Here is an 18,538-nt window from a genome sequence, read left to right as displayed (position 1 = left end):
GAGTGTGGTCGTGGAAATGGATTGACATAAATGCAGTGTGACCTTGTGCAGGTCATGGTGCTGTGAAGGGCCTCAGTCTTCTGATGGGATTTGACAGATTGAGTTTTCCGAGCAAAGATTTCCTCGAACTTGGGAGCCCACGCCCAGGCTGGATAGTTATTAACCGGGACAGTCCGTTTTCCCGCCTTTCCCGCGCCCAGCGGCAGTCTTCCCTTACCCCTCCCAACCTCTACCCTGCACGCAGGCGCAGATCACGGCTTCTCATTTCCTTCCACCCGTGCCCCCTCAAAGCTTCCCCTAGCAACAAGCTCGGGCTCCTCGCAAAGGCGGGGCGAACGCATGCGCCGCATCCCTTTCCACCACCAGTTGTCGGACAGTGCGCTGGGCTCCTCCCTCTAAGACTAACCCTTCTCCCCGCCTCCTCCCACCCAGGGTCCGCGTGGCGGGGCGCGCGCGCACTCTGGCTGGGCTGCTGCCCAGCTCTCTGGCAGCAGCAGTAAGGGGAGAGGGGCGGGGCTGTTTCCTTTGGGGCCCCGCCCCCTTGGCCCGGCGTCCTTACCGCGCTTGCGCGCTCCCGCCCGGTCTCCATCTTGGAATTGGGAGGAAGAGGGAGAGGGAGACCGGGACGAGACCAGGGCTGTGGTGCGGAGAGAGGCTGAGACTGAGAAGAAGAGAGGGAGAGAGGGCACTGGGACCGCCCTTCGCTACAATCTTTCAGCTATCCTCGGGAGAGAGAAGGGGAAAGGGAGGGGGCTGGGGCGGGAGTGGGGGCTGTCACCCTCGGACCCCGGCGTGAGAGGGGCCGTGCGGTCGGACGTCCTCGGGTAGGCCCCCTGTCGGTGGCCGAAGACCTGGGGCTCAGTCCCCTGGTCCCGAATTTCCGGGCTTGACCCCACGCTTCTCAGATATCCGGGTATCAGCCCCTGAGATTCCAGATATCTGGGACTCGGGTCCCAGCCTCTCTAAACCTGGGGCTCTGTTTCATAGGATTTCAAAAATCTGGGGTTCAGCACCCCGTGCGCACCAGTGTCCGGGGTTCATTCCCCACGAATTCAAATACCACATTCAGCCTCCCCCCGTTCACATATCTGGGGTTCAGACCCCACAATCAGAAATCCGGGATTCAGCAACTGTCGCCCTCGAGGAGGAGGAGGACTGGACCGCGAGGTCAGACCAGGTTGTCACCCCCTCCCCTCCAGGGGAGGCTTCCCGGGCCCGCCCCTCAGGAAGAGCGAAAGCCGAGGAAGAGGTGGCGAGGGGAAAGGTCTCCTTGCCCCTCTCCCTGCTTGGCAGAGCCGCTGGAGGACCCCAGGAGGAAGCGGAAGCGCTGGGGCACCACAGTGACCCCTACCAGGTGAGACACGGGGTGCAGGGGCGCGAGTCCCTGTGTCTAGCTTGAGAAGAAAGGTGGCTTTCCGGAAAGGTGGGCCTGAATAGACTCTCTGCTCAGGACGGGGAAGCCAGCTGAGCCAGTGGTCAGCCTCTGGCTAGTCTTGCCTTCTGCTGCCACCTTCTTCCCCTTCCCCTCCTTATATCTAGTTGATGGGGGACCTCAGATGACAGGGTCTGTCCTGTCACCCGGGGTCACGCCCTACAGTCCTTGAGCTAATCAGATGGATTTGCACCCTTCTGGTCATCTCCCCGTTCACTTTGCCTCTCACAGCTACTTCTTCATGATTGTAACTCTCTTTCCTTTGCGGTGTTAATTCCCAGACCTCTGCTCCCCGTGGTCGGTCTGCTTATCTGTTCTTTAGGCTTGGTCTAGTTGGGTTTCTTGTCCTTTCGAGGAAGTGTATGTGTACATTTGTGTTTGGGGGTTCTTGGCAGTATTTGCCCTCACTTATTGTTACCTTCCAACCTCTTGCTATGATGGTATAAGTAATCTCATTTGTCAGAAGATTTATCATTTACAAAGTGCTTTAGGTCCATGCTCTCATGTGATCTCTCCTCCCATTCATGTGGTGGGGGGCTGTTTTATCGTTGTCTTCCCATTTTACAGTTGAGCATATTGAGGCCCAGAGAGGTTGCCCAAGGTCACACAGTGGCAGAATCAGAATTTGAACTCAGGTCCTTGATCAAGTCTTGCCCCTGCTCCATACCTGTCTCTTGTCATCTCTTTTCTTCTATTCCTAGGTTTAGCCGGGGGTCCAGAGTAGAATGGGTTGGGGTGAGATTGAAGAATGGGAGGGAGGAGAGCTTCCTTTTTAGGAGGGCTGTTCTCAGAACCTTTCCTGATGGGAGGCTCTGGCTCCTGCCTTCTGCCTCATGGATTTCTGTCTGTACTGTGACCTTCATCTTTACCCTGATCCCCGTCTTTGGCCTGGGTTCCTAAGAGGGCTGTGTCTTCCAACAAATGATAGTGATGTCTCTTAACAGTTAAAGCCAAGCTGCCAGGGGGTAGAATGATCCCCAAAGTATTTAAGCCTTGTGATGACTCTGGAGGCAGGGAAGGAAAAATCCATATGCTAAGTGTCTGCATAATGTTCCTAAGTATGAGATCTCATTTAAAATTTCACAACAGCTCTACTCTGTAATCCATTTTACTGAAGAGAAGACCAAGTGTTAAGGAACTTACTCAAAGCCCTGTTGCTGTCCACTGTGGATGAAATGCATTGGTAGTGTAGCTTAGGGTGGACAGGCTTGGGTTTCCTCGTCTATAGCATGGAGGTAACATTGTCCATTTTAGAAGGTAGTTATGATTTAGCACAGACCTTGGTAATCACTCAGATGTTTGTAATTTGAGGAAGAGGCCCCTTGTGGTGTTTGCTGGCATTTCTTATATGTGACCTGGGGTCCTCGGTTGGCATTCTTGGCTGGGTGCTGGTAAAGAGGTCAAGAACATTCCTTTGGCAAGTTGTGAGCACCTGCCTTTGTGGGTGTGTGGTGGGGGTGAGGGGTGCTTGGCAGGGTTGCTGGCAGGAGAATGGAGAACAGGGCCTGGGAGCTGCTTGGGGCTGGGCTGAGGGCAGTCAATCAATCTCCCAGGCTATTCTGAGCCCTCTGCACCCTGGGGGCCCACCAGAGAGGCGCTTACTTCTTGCCCTCCAGCTTCCAGTTGGGCTGAGGAGACAAAATGAACAACACAACAGGAAACAATGCTCAACAGGATATAATTGCATGTTCGATTGTTAGGAGCTTTCAAGGAGCTAGGACTCTGCCCTGGGAGCCCAGTGCCACTGAAAACTCCTTTGTCCCTAAATTCCAACAAGTGCTTATCCAGGCACCTGGCCTGGAATCCCCTGGGGGTAGGGGGTCTTGACTGATGTGTATTGCTGGAGTTTTCAATATTTCTCTGACTGTGGGCTCTAGAAGCTCTCCCCAAGAGCTGAGGTAGTCAGGGGAGGCTTCCTGCAGGAGGGAGCTGAGCTTGGGGTGAGTTTTTGAGAGAGTAAATGAGTACACAAACCTGACTGGAGAGGAGAAGAGCCTGTTCGCTGGCCTTGGAGAAGTCCTTCTTTTCTGTGCCTCAGCAATCTCATCTGTGAAATGGTGATAACGATCCTTCCCTTCTTGTTGTATAGGGCTGTTAAAGTAGATAGGGGTAATAGTAACACCTCATAACGTGGTGAGGATTGAATGACATAATGCACAGAAGGTGCTTACTACACATGCTCAGTACATGTTCTTTGTGCCACCAGTGTCCTGTACGTGTGTGATGGCTATGCCACCGGACTGGACAAGTAAGGCAGTCCAGGTTGCAAGCCCACAGAGCCAGGTGCCATTTCTCTCTGTCCTCCCATTCTGGGTCTCCTGCCTGCCACAGCATCCCTGGCCCTTTTTGAGAGCAAGCCTCCTGGCCCCTCTGGGCCAGTACCCACTTGTAACAATGGCCGGATTTCCACTGCCTCCGGCCTGGCTGTTTCCTGCTCTCTTCCATGGTGTGAGAGGTTGAGGGAGGAGGGGGCCTCCACGCCAAGGGGAATGGGAAGGTGCCTGGAAATATTTGGGGCATGGGACTTGTGGGACAGGACACTTGGGAACATGGGGCTCTAGCTGGGAGGCAGAATCTTTATTCTTGAGGGGAGACTTAGGAGTTATGGGGAAATGAAACTTGTTGAGGGCTGAGGATGTTGGTGAGGATGCTGAACTCCCAGTCTTCCTTCAGTTTTAGGGACTCCAGGGACCCAGTGCCCCGTACTCTTGTTGCCAGGGCAACTTCATTTTTTTTTTTTTTTTTTTTTTTTTGGAGCTTTGATGTTGTTCCTAATCTCTCCCTTCCCTTCCTTAGTAGTGCCTCCACCTCGTTGGAACTAGGGGAGAAAGCAGAAACTTGAGGGGCTGGTTCCTTTCTCTCTCTGAGGGCCCGGTCTTTGTTCTAAGGGTCCCTTCTCTTCACCAGGTCAAGACCCACTCTCAGGGCCCCCAGGGGCCACCATGCCAGCTGGGGGCCGGGCCGGAAGCCTGAAGGACCCCGATGTGGCTGAGCTTTTCTTCAAGGATGACCCAGAAAAGCTCTTTTCTGACCTCCGCGAGATTGGCCATGGCAGTTTTGGAGCTGTGTACTTTGTGAGTTAAAGCTTGAGAGGGTGGGGTAGGGACTGTCTCCCCACTGTGGACCTCCAGACAGCCCTGTATGCTCCTCTCCACCACCACACCAGCCTTTCCTGCCCTCTCCTACTGGGCCAGCAAGTCTTCTTGCTGCCCAGTGCTTTCTGGGGACCTTCACTACCTTCTGGTCTGGTCCTCAGGCCCGGGATGTCCGGAATAGTGAGGTGGTGGCCATCAAGAAGATGTCCTACAGTGGAAAGCAGTCAAATGAGGTAGGTTGAGCTTGACAGACTGGGTAGGATGCCGAGGACCCCAGTCTTAAGATACAGGCTAAGTAAACCTCTCCTCCCCTTTCTTACCTTCTCTCAGAAATGGCAGGACATCATCAAGGAGGTGCGGTTCCTACAGAAGCTTCGGCATCCCAATACCATTCAGTACCGGGGCTGTTACCTGAGGGAGCACACAGCTTGGGTGAGCTAGCCCCCGACTCTGCCCTCATCATCTTTGCCAGTACTCAGGCCTGTCCTTATCCTGGTCTAGTCTCCGAGGTGGACCCTGTTCCGGGTGTTGTCATGCAGATCTTGGGAGGGAGGAAATTTCTCCCAACCTTTTTAGTCCTCAGACAAACTCATAAGTCATATTGTGCATCCAGAAGGAGAGGTTGAAGAGTGACGTAGCCTGTTAGCAGTTGAAGTGGGGCACATGGGCTGGAGGAGCAGGAGATTGAATGCTGGGATTCAGCTGCTGCTGGTAGTGACGTCTTGGGCTCTTTCTAAAGGAGGGCCTAACTCCAGGGACTTCCCCCACCTTTTTGTTTTCTCAGTTGTCCTTTCTCCCTGTTATTACCCCGGGGGGAGCATTGCTTGAGTAGTGGCTAGGCAGGGAACCCCTCTGTTTTGGATCTCTCCCCAAGCGAGCTAGGCCAGGGGTGGCCAGGTCTGCTGATTTCTGACCCTTGACCCTTCCATAGCTGGTGATGGAGTATTGCCTGGGTTCAGCTTCTGACCTTCTGGAAGGTAAGTGATTCTTTGGCCAACAAGTGGGAGAAGGGAGAAGAGCAGAGAAGCTGTAGGGGATGGGTAAAGGGGAAGTAGTTTCAGCCCCACCCTGGACTCCCTCTTTTGATGGTTTTCCCTTACTCCCCAGTGCACAAGAAGCCCCTTCAGGAGGTGGAGATTGCGGCTGTGACCCACGGGGCCCTTCAGGGCCTGGCTTATCTGCACTCCCACAACATGATCCATAGGTACAAGCAGCACTGGTGATGGCTGGGAGGGAGCTAGTGTTCTGCGTACCACCCCTCTTTGTGCTGGGCTGTAGTCTTCTTGGCCAAAGCCCCTGCCCAGCCTTCCTGAGATGCATGTCTTACCCCTGTGCTTTGCCTTCGGCAGGGATGTGAAGGCTGGAAACATCCTGCTGTCAGAGCCAGGCTTGGTGAAACTGGGGGACTTTGGCTCTGCATCCATCATGGCACCTGCCAACTCCTTCGTGGGCACCCCGTACTGGTGAGTGGGAGTGGTGGTGAATGGAGAGAGCTCCCGGGAGCTTGGGAGCAGGAGTTGGCAGGGTCTGGGCGGGTGATTAGCCTCTCTCTCCTGACCATTCTCCCAGGATGGCTCCAGAAGTGATCCTTGCGATGGATGAGGGGCAGTACGATGGCAAGGTGGATGTCTGGTCCTTAGGCATAACCTGCATCGAGCTGGGTAAGGACATTCATCTCTCTGCTCCTTTATCCTCTTTTCTCTCCACTCCTTTCTCTTTTTCTTACTTTATCCCTATACTGTCCCATCCTCTGAGGCTTTCAGGCACCTGTCCATTTTGAGGACCCTTGATTCCCAGTACAAGCAGCTGTCAAACCCTGCCATTTCTTAGGCCAAAAGATTTCATAGCATTCATCTTTTCCTGTCCACTATTCTAGTTCTAAATCTTTTTTGAGTGCTCACTATGTGCCATGCACTGTGCTAGTAGGTTCTGAGGGTATAGCAGTGAATGAGGTTCCTGCTTTCTTGGAACTTATATTCAAGTGGGGTAAGTAGGCATTTTTTCTCTAAGTGAAAAAAGCTGAATGGAAATGATATAGGAACAGTACAACCAGAAAACAAGGGACTTGACCTAGTTAGGGGCTGAGGAAGGTCTTCTTGTAGCAGAGATGTCTAAACAGAACCACACAACAAATAATAGGTAACTGTTGGAAGGCTTGTAGAGAAAAGCATTACAGACAGAGAATGAGGAGCAGGCCTGGGGAGCTGAGACTAGCTTTAGTTGGTAGCAAAGAGCAGTGAGTGATAAGGCCAAAGAGTTCAGTTCAGTGAGTTCATGAGGTCTTGAAGCCATGTTGAGGTTCTCTTTTCTGCCAGCCAATGCTGTTGCAACAACTGTACCAGGCACAAAATAGGTGCCCAAGAAAGAGATGCTTTTAGTTACTCTTACCAAGAACTGCCTGTCGTGATCTTTCCCACTGCCAGTCTCTTCTTCCTTCCATTCTCTTTTACATCAGAGGTATGCTGCTGTTTTCTCTCCTCAGAGCCTCCCTGTTGCCTTCCAAGACTGAAGCCATCCCCGTTCTTACTTACACCAAGCTTAAGGCTCTTGCTTCCTAAAGGCTGGCTTTCCCCTTTACAAGCTCCACCCTAAGTGTGCTATGAATATTTCCTGTTAATTACCTTTGTACTGTGTCCTTGGCCTGAGGTTGGAGATTTGGACTTGCCTTTCCCTCTGTCTACACACTTACCATTTAAGGCTGTGAACAGATAGGCGATGGAAGTATGTGAAGCAGGCCAGTATAAGAAAAATCTAGAGCTATCCATTTTATTGCTAGTTTTTGGTACAGAAATGTGCACATAAAACTTTCTCTATTATAGAAAAAAAACATCAATCTTGATTGTAAATGGCAACTGATACTCAGTTGGTGTCAGAGAAGCAGTATGGAGGAGACTAAGGCAAACTGGAGGTTGCTGTTCCCAGGAGAACAGGCAGCTATTGTTTAGCTCCAGCCCATTGTTATGCAGGAATGTAGGCTTCATTTCACCAGATCTAATTTTTTAAAAAAGAAATGGAAATTTAGGTTATTTCGTTGATAGTGTCAGAATTTAAAGATCATTGTCAAGGCCGAAACCAAAACAACACAAAATATTTGTCTGGGCCACAAGGGCCTTCTGGCTTGCAACTTCTGAACTAAAGCCTACTTCCATTATTCCTTTTTCCAAACAAGCTTCCCTGAAACCACTGCAAATGGACCAACTTAAAGGCCTGGCTTCCCAGCCATTTACTGTTTCATTCTTAGGCCAATTACTAGCACTTTGAACTTGATGTTATTTGTTGAGTCTCATTTAACCTTCTCTGTTAGACTCCACATTCCTTGAAGACAAGGCCTGTCTGTTTATCTTTTCCAGTACCTAAGCAAGTTTTCTGCTCTCACTGGGCACCTGGTAAATATTAGCTGGGCTGGCAAGTGAATGTGCTTCCCTCTGCCTTTGCTGGTGCTTTTGCGTGTGTTTTCTCTGATCCCTGTTCTACCCATGTGCAGCGGAAAGACTGGATATTGCATCTTAAGAGAGGAAGGAATTGATTGAGGTTATGGGAATTGCTTAGGGTCGGAGAGCGGGGGTGTGGACCAGAGTCTTCTGATTTTAATTTCAGTCTCCTCTGCCCACCTGCCAGCTCTCACCTTCTCCCCCTTGACCTTTCTCTGTAGCGGAACGGAAACCACCGCTGTTTAACATGAATGCGATGAGTGCCTTATACCACATTGCACAGAATGAGTCCCCCGTGCTCCAGTCAGGACACTGGTGAGGACTGGGGTTTCTGGGCCCAGGGGTTAGGCCATAGGGGTTAGGCTGCCTGACTCATGTCCTCTCCACCCCACTCTTACCCTCCTGTGACTTCTAGGTCTGAGTACTTCCGGAATTTTGTCGACTCCTGCCTTCAGAAAATCCCTCAAGACAGACCAACCTCAGAGGTTCTTCTGAAGGTGAGGGCTCACTGACCTAGCATTCTCCTAGAACTGAAGTTGGTTGGAATCACAGAAACCCCTCAGTGAAAGTAGTGATTCCTGATTCTTCCTCTACCAAGAACTTCATTTATGAATTCCCACACACATCCCCAGTGCCCAGCGGACTCTGTTTTGCAAGAGTTTGTCTAGGAGACTGCCTTTATTAAGTAATAATTTGTTTTCACATCTTTCATTAATCCAAGACATATAATTGCAAGTCAGAGCTTCTGGTCAGCGTGCGAGAACCAGGGTTACCACACTGATGTACTGTAATTCAAGCCAAAAGCCTATGTAACCTTGTCATGGGTAAATGTAGGATTTCCCTAGGTGTTTTTCGAGTTATCAAAAGTAGAGGGGCCCACATTCCTTCAGAGATCCATGGGGGCCCTAGGACCCCTAGTTGGGAACTGTCTAGTTTGATCCACTTATTTTATAACTGCGGGATGCCTTGTGAGGCCCAGAGAAGCCTCATGACATGTTCAGGGGCACAGAACACTTTGAAAACCTGGACTAGAATCCAGATCTCTGGCTATTCTTGCCTGTCAGCCATGCCTGGAGGAACAAGAGTGTCTGGGGAGTAGAGATTGGGTGGTAAAAATTAATGTGGGAGGAGGGCTTGGGACTAGACCAGCATCAGGCTGTGGTGGGCACGGGCCCCAGGGGAGTGCCTCAGGCCGGAGGGAATGCCGGGACCCGTGGGATGGTGGGGTGCGGGGGTGCTGGGCAGCAGGTCTCAGTGTTCTCTTTCTCAGCACCGCTTTGTGCTCCGTGAGCGGCCACCCACAGTCATCATGGACCTTATCCAGAGGACCAAGGATGCTGTTCGGGAGCTGGACAACCTGCAGTACCGCAAGATGAAGAAGATCCTGTTCCAGGAGGCGCCCAATGGCCCTGGCGCGGAGGCCCCAGAGGAGGAGGAGGTGACCCAGGGTGCCCTGCCGCCATCTTCACCACCATGTTGTACTTGCCTCTGAGCAGCTGCTTGGTCCCGCTCCCCCACCCCTCTTCATACCCTCTGTCTCCGTGTGCTACCTCCATGTGCGCTTGCCTTGCCCTTCACCTTCCCTGCCCAACAAGCCCATGTCCTGTCCATAGGAAGCAGAGCCCTACATGCACCGGGCCGGGACGCTGACCAGTCTAGAGAGTAGCCATTCAGTGCCCAGCATGTCCATCAGCGCCTCCAGCCAGAGTAGCTCAGTCAACAGCCTGGCAGATGCCTCTGATAATGAGGAAGAGGAAGAGGAGGAGGAAGAGGAGGAGGAGGAGGAAGAAGGTCCTGAAGCCCGGGAGATGGCCATGATGCAGGAGGGAGAGCACACAGTCACCTCCCACAGTTCCATCATCCACCGGCTGCCGGTATGCAACTGTGCCGGAGTAGGCTTGACCGCCACAGGGCCCTGCTCCAGGTCTGACTGGGTCTTCAGGGAACTCTCTCTGGACCCTCTGACCTCTGAGACTCGGGCATTCCTTCCACCTTCTCTTCCTCTAGGGCTCTGATAACCTCTATGATGACCCCTATCAGCCAGAGATGACCCCAGGGCCTCTCCAGCCACCTGCAGCCCCAGCTCCCTCCTCTACCACCTCTTCGGCCCGCCGACGGGCCTACTGCCGCAACAGGGACCACTTTGCCACCATCCGTACTGCCTCCCTGGTAAGCACAGCCATCCTAGGTCCCCCAGACTATTTAAGTTCAGAAATGGCTTTCTCTCTGTGGGTTGTGATAAAGTCCAGATTCCAGACTCTGTTGCTGTCACTTCCTTCTTACCTCGACTGTCTCACCTAAATCCTCCCCCCTCGCCTCCCTTCTCTCAGTAGACTGTTTTGGTCATGTTGCCCAACTCTCACCCTGTCTTTGTGACTTGACTTAAATAGCATCTACTAGTGTGTCTTCCCAGGCTCCTGGCCAGCCAGGTGCTTCGTGTCCTGTGCTTTGGTGCTCCTGAACAGCATTGTGACAGGTCTGCTGGATTCTGTGCCCCTGGAGAGCAGAGATGGTATATAGGTATCTGCCTGTACCAGTAATTGGCTTGCCGGCCCCCACACCTGCCTGTATTTAATCCTTCCAGCTTTTCTGGGAGGGTGAGGATATGATTCCATTTAAGAGATGACACAGTTGTGACTCAGAAGGGCTCCGTTTAGTAGTTCTCAAATTCTGTAACCAGTACCTTGGTCCTTGCCTAAAATAAAGGCATGGCATTTGGGGATTTTTTCCTTCAGTTGATAGGAAAACTGTTTTCCTAAGATAGAATTTTTTGTCTATAATTTTAGTAGATTTTTAGATTACATTCTTGTTTAGCTGTGTTGACAGTCTTCTTGGAGCCCATTGGTTGGTCTGTTATGTTCTTTTAGCCTCTCCTTATGACTGGTTGTTTCTGCTAGGATAACTCTAAAGACCCTCTGATGCTTGATGGTTTATGATACTGTGAGAGAGGTCTGGGACTTCTAGGGATTTGGCCACCTGAACTAGTTTGGGGCCATTGACATAGCCTTTGAACAATGGGATCTGAGTTCAAACTTCAGATGAGGGCATCCAGGTCCAGTGTTCTTGTCATCCAGCATTCTATGGTCTGTATTCTGCCTCCGTACCTGGGCTGTAAAGGGTCTTCAGTGTTTGCTGAAGGGGAAGGAACAATCACTTTCTAGTTCAGAGTATTCTAGATACTATTACATAGGTAGCGAACTTAATCTCCACAGCTCACTATGAGGAGGTGTTATTGTCTCCTGTAACAGAATTGAGGCTTAGCAGCATTAACTTTCTTGAAGTCATATGGTTAGGAAGTGGCAGAGCTGGGGATCTGGGCCCAAGTCTGTCTTGATTCTTTTACTCTTTTGGATCAATCTGAATTGTCCCTACTTTTAGGCAAGACTCCATGTTCAATCCTTTTTCTTGTCTGATGTGGTCACACCAACCCATGAGGGAGATGATGTCTCCATTCTCCAGTGGAGGTGGCAGGCTCAGAAAGGTTAAGTGAGGAAGGTACCAAATGAGAATTAAACCCATGCATCGAAACCTCACGTTCTTGCCCATACAGCACGAAGACAGTGTGTGTGTTAACACGGGGCCAGAGGTGCGCCCCACTCCTCATCCTTTCTCCCTCCCCAGGTCAGCCGCCAGATTCAGGAGCATGAGCAGGACTCAGCCCTGCGGGAGCAGCTGAGTGGCTATAAGCGGATGCGACGACAGCACCAGAAACAGCTGATGGCGTTGGAGTCACGGCTGAGGGGTGAGCGCGAGGAGCACAGTGCGCGGCTGCAGCGGGAGCTCGAGGCACAGCGGGCTGGCTTTGGGGCTGAGGCCGAAAAGCTGTCCCGGCGGCACCAGGCCATCGGGGAGAAGGAGGCGCGAGCCGCTCAGGCCGAGGAGCGGAAGTTCCAGCAGCACATCCTTGGGCAGCAGAAGAAGGAGCTGGCCGCCCTGCTGGAGGCGCAGAAGCGAACCTACAAACTGCGGAAGGAGCAGCTGAAGGAGGTGGGTTTGGACCGCAGCTGTGGGTGGGCTTGATGGGGGGTAAGGCAGGCCTTGACCCCTTGGCTCTCTTACTGCCCTTTCCTAGGAACTCCAGGAGAACCCCAGCACCCCCAAGCGGGAGAAGGCTGAGTGGCTTTTGCGGCAGAAGGAGCAGCTACAGCAGTGCCAGGCAGAGGAGGAGGCTGGGCTGCTGCGGCGGCAGCGCCAGTACTTTGAGCTGCAGTGTCGCCAGTACAAGCGCAAGATGCTGCTGGCGCGCCACAGCTTAGACCAGGACCTGCTGCGAGAGGTAGGCCTCCCCCTCCCCCTGTCGCCTCCCAGGTCCCAGGCTCCTGCCCTGCTTAATCTGCCTCACTTGGGACCATCTTTCCTCTCTGCCCTCATTCATGTTGTGGGCTGGCTTCTCTTTAGCATCTCTCTGACTTCTCGTGCCCACCAGACCACACTTGAGTTCCCAACCTGCCAGGAGCTTGGCACCCTTTTCCCTTTCACCCATAACCCCTCATCTCCCCACCGTCAGTTCCCTTGCCAAGAAGTCCTGGGGCTCTTATTTCCTTGACACTCACAAGGCTTCCTAACCCCTTTCTGGCCCCTGCCTCCCTTTTGCCTCAGGACTTGAACAAGAAACAGACACAGAAGGACTTGGAGTGTGCGTTGCTGCTGCGGCAGCATGAGGCCACGCGGGAGCTGGAGCTCCGGCAGCTACAGGCTGTGCAGCGCACTCGGGCTGAGCTCACCCGCCTGCAGCACCAGACGGAGCTGGGCAACCAGCTGGAGTACAATAAGCGGCGTGAGCAGGAGTTGCGGCAGAAGCACGCGGCCCAGGTTCGCCAGCAGCCCAAGAGCCTCAAAGTACGTGCAGGCCAGCGTCCCCCGGGCCTCCCGCTCCCCGTTCCTGGGGCTGTGGGACCACCTAACACAGGCGCCCCTAGAGAAGAGCAGCCCTGCTCACCTGGCCAGGAGGCAGTCCTGGACCAAAGAATGCTGGGAGAGGAGGAGGAAGCAGTTCCCGAGAGAAGGATTCTGGGGAAGGAAGGGGCTGCCTTGGAGCCAGAGGAGCAGAGGATACTGGGGGAAGAGTCAGGAACCGCTAGCCCCAGTCCACAAAACCATGAGAGTTTGGTTGATGAGGAGGTTTGGGGGCTACCTGAGGAGGAGACAGAGGAGCTTAGAGTGCCATCCCCAGCACTGCAGGAGAGGAGCATTGTGGGCCAGGAGGCATCGGTGGAATGGAGGTTGTGGGGGAAGGAGGATGGCAGCCTCTTGAGTGAGGAGTTTGAGCTTGACTGGGTCCAGGGTCCAGCACTGACCCCAGTCCCTGAGGAGGAAGAGGAAGAGGAGGAGGGGGCTCCATTTAGGACCCCAAGGGATCCTGGAGATGGCTGCCCCTCACCAGACATCCCCCCGGAACCCCCTCCAACACATTTGAGGCCAGGCGCTACTAGCCAGCTCCCTGGACTCCTGTCCCATGGCCTCCTGGCTGGACTCTCCTTTGCAGTGGGGTCCTCCTCGGGCCTCTTGCCCCTACTCCTTCTGCTGCTGCTCCCATTGCTGGCGGCCCAGGGTGGGGGCGGCCTGCAGGCAGCCCTGCTGGCTCTTGAGGTGGGGCTGGTGGGCCTGGGGGCCTCCTACCTACTTCTTTGTACAGCTCTGCACCTGCCCCCCAGTCTGTTCCTACTCCTGGCTCAGGGTACCGCACTGGGGGCTGTCCTCAGTCTGAGCTGGCGCCGAGGCCTCCTGGGCGTCCCTCTGGGCCTTGGGGCTGCCTGGCTTCTCGCCTGGCCAGGCTTGGCTCTACCTCTGGCAGCTCTGGCGGCAGGGGGCAAATGGGTGCAACAGCAGGGCCCCCGGATGCGCCGGGGCATTTCTCGACTCTGGTTGCGGGCTCTGCTGCGCCTATCGCCCATGGTCTTCCGGGCCCTGCAGGGCTGCGGGGCCGTGGGGGACCGGGGCCTATTTGCACTGTACCCCAAGACCAACAAGGATGGCTTCCGCAGCCGTATTCCTGTCCCTGGGCCCCGACGGGGTAATCCTCGCACTGCTCGACACCCACTAGCCCTTTTGGCCAGGTTTTGGGCCCTGTGCAAGGGCTGGAACTGGCGCCTGGCCCGGGCCAGCCAAAGTTTAGCCACCCGCCTGCCCCCCTGGGCTGTCCACACACTGGCCAGTTGGGGCCTGCTTCGGGGTGAGCGGCCCAGCCGTATCCCCCGGCTGCTTCCACGCAGCCAGCGCCGGCTGGGCCCTCCTGCCTCCCACCAGCCACCACCAGGGATGCTCGCTGGGCGGAGATCCCGAGCCCGCCAGTCCCGGGCCCTGCCTCCCTGGAGATGACCAACTCCAGCTCCTCCCCAGCCCGAATCCAGAGCATTGAGCACTTTATCTCCCACTACTCAGTGAAGTTTCTCCATTCCCTGCCCTCTCCTCCCATTCACCCCACACCCCACACCTCACCCCCCAGCCCTTCAGCCTCGAGACAGGCAGCCTCCTCTGCCATGGAGTCCGGAGACAATGCTTTGTGTTCTCCTGATGCTCCTCCCCACCCTAAGTTATTGCTGTTCTCCCGCTGTGTGTGTGCTCATCCTCACCCTCATCGACTCAGGCCTGGGGCCAGGGGTGGCAATGGGTGGGAAGAGTCATGTTTTTTTTTTTTCTCTCTTTGATTTTGTTTTTCTGTCTCCCTTCCAACCTGTCCCCTTTCCCCCACCAAAAAAAAAAAAAGAAAAAGACAAACACAAATAAAATATCTGAGCGGAACTGTACCTTTGGCCCAGGCTGCCTCTGTCTGCTTTGTCCTGCCGCCTAGCCTCCCCGGTATGCCCCCAGTCTGGACCCTTGGCCCCCAGTTCCATGACCTTTTCACCCCATCTACGTTATCTCAACCCCTTTCACTCCTCAGCCTCATCTTTTCTACCTTCATAGCTTCATTGCACCATGACCACTACCAGCTCGGCAGGGCTGGGCCCCTGTTGAGCTGCTTGGTCCCACGGTTCCCCTGTATGTGGATTCCTCCCAGAGAGTGCTCAGGTCCTGGGTCCTTTTCGTCCTCATTCACTGCCTTTTCTCCCAACCCACTCCCTGTGTGGTTCCCTTCTGTCTGGGAGCTAAGTTTCTCTCCTGGCATCAAGGCTGGGGGATGGGACTGCAAACCATCCCCAGTTAGCGGGTGGTGAGTTTGGGGGCCCAAAAGTGTGGGGGCCATGGAAATGGGATTGGTTGTGGGCTTGGAGTGGGAGCTGAGTGCACAAAGGCTGGGCTGGAATGTGGAGGTCTGGTCAGGGTGGCAGCTGCTGGCCTGTTGAACTTGTCAGGCCCTTTCTGGCCACCGCCTTTGCCCCTTTCCCTTGTGTGACCCGAAATGGGGCCACCCTTTCTTACCCATTTCTTGGCTTGGTGCTTATCCTTCTTCCCTCCCTCCCACCCTGAGCTGATGAACCTGGGACTTCCTCTGTCTTTCCTCAGCTTTGTTGCTGTCTTCCATGGGTGTGTTGAGTGACTTGGTTTTCTCACTCATGTATATTTTGTATCTGCTCATAGGCATCTATCTCTAGGTCGTATTTTCTTCCTCCTCTGCATGGTCAAAACTTCCTTGTGTGCACTCAGTACTTGAAAGATTCTCAGTTCCCTTTCATGAACTCGCCTGCTGTTTCTTGTGAGTTGTCCACCCAACTCTGAGCATGCTCTTGGAAGCTGTCTTCTTCTCTTTGCACCTCTTGCCCACTGAGCATCTTCTTGATCTCTCCACACAACCCCATCTCTCCGTGCCTGTCTGTATACAGCTCCCCCGCCCCCTCTGTCTAACATGTTTTCTGTTTCTCTCCCTCTCCCTGTCTCTGCTGCTGTCTCCTCTCCTCCTCTCTTTCTTCTCCCCCTCTCCCCGGTTGTTCCTCCTCCCCCTGCCCCCATCTCCCTTTGGTCCGTCCACTGCATAGTCTAAGGAGCTGCAGATCAAGAAGCAGTTCCAGGAGACGTGTAAGATCCAGACTCGGCAGTACAAGGCTCTGCGGGCCCATTTGCTGGAGACCACGCCCAAAGCTCAGCACAAGAGCCTCCTTAAGCGGCTCAAGGAAGAACAGACCCGCAAGCTGGCAATCCTAGCCGAGCAGTACGACCAGTCCATCTCAGAGATGCTCAGCTCACAGGCGGTGAGGCCTGGGGTCCAGGGAGGGAGCATGGTGGAGGTTGGCCTTGATATTTCCAGGTTAGCTGTGAACACTGGAAGTGGGGAGTGTAGAGAGAGAGGGCTTTTTGTTCTTGGGACACTCAGATACTCTTCCCACTGTTGGGATTCTCTGCAACAGTTTTCTTATTTCCCTTTAAATATTTTCTTAAGGTCTTGACAAAGCCAGCCTGCCTACTCCACCGAGAACCACCAAGGAAAGAATGGCTGTACTTTTTTTCTGGGCCTGAGTTGGTTTAATGTGTGAACAGGGAGCAAATCAAAATGAGTGTGGCCTTCAGGCCAGTTGGAGGGTTTTGAAGGTTGCTGTTAGTGATCACATGACGCAGGAATGGGCCACTTAAAGTAACACAGTGTAAAAAAAGTGAAAGTGTCCTTATTCATTTGCCATTCCCTCACCTAATCCCACCTCTCAGAGGTAACTGTTAAAAATGAATTGTATTAGATTTTTTTTCCTATGCATTTTTGGAAATTATATTAAAAACTTAAACCAAAATGGAATCACTTTGCAAACTGTCCTCTTAACTTCTTTTTCCACCGAATATTTCTTGGACATCTTTCCATGTCAGTACATGTCTCATTTTTTAAGAGCATAGAATTTCCCATGGTATGGATGTACCATGATTTATTTAACCCATCCCTTATTGGTGGACGTTTAGGTTGTTTCCAGTATTTTGCTATTACAACGCTTCAGTGAACATCTTCGAGCACATGTGCAAGTATACGTGGGGGATAAATTCCTGGAAGTGTAATTGCTGTGTCACAGGGTATGATGACCTTTCATTCTGATAGATGTTGAGACTTGGTGCTTCTTGAAACCTTAGGGCCCAGGCCTTCTGGGGCAGGGGAGGATTGTGGGGGTCGGGGAGGAGGCCCTTAAAACTTGTTCTTCCTGATCTCTAGCTGCGGCTTGATGAAACCCAGGAAGCAGAGTTCCAGGCCCTTCGGCAGCAGCTGCAACAAGAGCTGGAGCTGCTCAATGCTTACCAGAGCAAGATCAAGATCCGCACAGAGAGTCAGCATGAACGGGAGCTGCGGGAGCTGGAGCAGAGAGTAGCCCTGAGGCGGGCCCTGCTGGAGCAGCGGGTGAGAGGGCTGGGCTTCCAGGATGGGCTGGGGAGGGCAGCCCCCATCCTGGATCCTCTAACCTCTCTTCTGGGTACCCCAGGTGGAAGAGGAGCTGCTGGCCCTGCAGACAGGGCGCTCTGAGCGAATCCGGAGTTTGCTTGAGCGGCAGGCCCGTGAGATCGAGGCTTTCGATGCAGAGAGCATGAGGCTGGGCTTCTCCAGTATGGCTCTTGGGGGCATCCCAGCTGAGGCTGCTGCCCAGGGCTATCCTGCTCCACCCCCTGCCCCTGCCTGGCCCTCCCGGCCGGTTCCTCGTTCAGGGGCACACTGGAGCCATGGCCCTCCTCCACCAGGCATGCCTCCCCCGGCCTGGCGTCAGCCTGCTCTCTTGGCTCCCCCGGGTCCCCCAAACTGGCTGGGGCCCCCGGCACAGAGTGGCACACCCCGTGGTGGAGCCCTGCTGCTGCTAAGAAACAGCCCCCAGCCCCTGCGGCGAGCAGCCTCAGGGGGCAGTGGCAGTGACAGTGTGGGCCCAACTGCTGCTGCAGTGCCTGGGCCTCTGAGCCGCAGCACCAGTGTTGCTTCCCACATCCTAAATGGTTCCTCCCACTTCTATTCCTGAAGTACAAGGTGGATATGAGCAGATGAATGAGGCAGGGGTGGGTGGAGCCTGATCCTGGAGGGCTATAAGCCTGAGGTCCACCCAAGGGTGGGGGATAGGATGTTGGCTCCAGCTCCTCCCCTCAGACCTCATCTCATGAGCTTCTTGGGCTGGCCAGCGGCCCAAGGCCAGCTTGGGCATAGGTGCCTCAAGGCTGGCCCGGAGCCCTTGCCTCCCCACCATGGTGCCAGGGTTTCTCTCCATCACGGCCTCGGGAAAGGAGGGAGATATGCGTGTCAAATATTTATCTAGTCCCCTGGGGGAGGGGGAAGGGTGGGTCTAGATATATTATATAAAGAGAACTATACTACCCCCTGGATTGGGGCCATGGACTGGGAACGCCAGGCCCCCAGACTTGGGATGTGGCAGAGCAGGTCTGGGGCCTGGGAGGGAAGAACGGGAGGAAAAGGCCTTCCTGAAAGGAGATCAGGATGGGGTCTTGGGGTCAGGATGCCTGGGTCTCTCCATTCCCCCATTGCTGTCTGACGTCCTGTGCCGTCTTGTCCTTTTATCTTTTTTTTTTTTAAATTGAGATCAGAGCTGGGGCAGGTAAAGATAAAAACCTTGGAAGGGGCTGCTCCCAGGCCTGGGGGCAGTCATGAGAGCCCCTCCCAGTATGGGGCTGGCACAGAGCCCTACAGCAAGCTTTTAATAAACTGTTGGTTATTCTGACAGATCCCAGGACTC

At 53.9% G+C, this 18,538-nt stretch overlaps 1 protein-coding gene across 5 annotated transcripts; it reads left to right on the top strand.

Annotated features, from left to right (window-relative positions):
* Window positions 1-506: 506 nt before the first annotated feature.
* Window positions 507-18,527, top strand: TAOK2 (TAO kinase 2). Of its 5 annotated transcripts, XR_005724184.1 has the most exons (20): window positions 507-1,354; window positions 4,340-4,506; window positions 4,689-4,760; window positions 4,858-4,959; window positions 5,459-5,504; window positions 5,635-5,731; window positions 5,877-5,990; window positions 6,097-6,188; window positions 8,180-8,273; window positions 8,374-8,455; window positions 9,229-9,396; window positions 9,572-9,832; window positions 9,966-10,127; window positions 11,580-11,945; window positions 12,031-12,234; window positions 12,558-12,797; window positions 15,875-16,087; window positions 16,782-16,889; window positions 17,026-17,208; window positions 17,291-18,527. XR_005724184.1 is itself a non-coding variant. In XM_040258440.1 (19 exons), the coding sequence occupies exons 2-19, from the start codon at window positions 4,375-4,377 to the stop codon at window positions 17,810-17,812; spliced, it is 3,150 nt and encodes a 1,049-aa protein (XP_040114374.1). In that variant the 5' UTR covers window positions 507-1,354; window positions 4,340-4,374; the 3' UTR covers window positions 17,813-18,527. The 5 variants fall into 5 exon arrangements, 1 of the variants encoding a protein (XP_040114374.1); XR_005724183.1 differs by having other exon boundaries at window positions 16,782-17,208; XM_040258440.1 differs by lacking the exon at window positions 16,782-16,889.
* The last annotated feature ends 11 nt before the right edge of the window (window positions 18,528-18,538 follow it).

This window comes from Oryx dammah, unplaced genomic scaffold, assembly GCF_014754425.2.
Source record: "Oryx dammah isolate SB20612 unplaced genomic scaffold, SCBI_Odam_1.1 HiC_scaffold_2, whole genome shotgun sequence".
NCBI lineage: Eukaryota > Metazoa > Chordata > Mammalia > Artiodactyla > Bovidae > Oryx > Oryx dammah.
The sequence above is the reverse complement of the archived record's forward strand: the minus strand, read 5'-3'. Positions and strand labels throughout refer to the sequence as shown.

Bases quoted from the DNA above. Each gene is read 5' to 3' on its own strand.
- TAOK2 (XM_040258440.1), top strand. From the start codon at position 4,375: ATGCCAGCTGGGGGCCGGGCCGGAAGCCTGAAGGACCCCGATGTGGCT. The intron at 8,456-9,228 runs GTGAGGGCTCAC...TCTCTTTCTCAG, and splicing joins CCTCAGAGGTTCTTCTGAAG to CACCGCTTTGTGCTCCGTGA. The intron at 17,209-17,290 runs GTGAGAGGGCTG...TGGGTACCCCAG, and splicing joins GGGCCCTGCTGGAGCAGCGG to GTGGAAGAGGAGCTGCTGGC.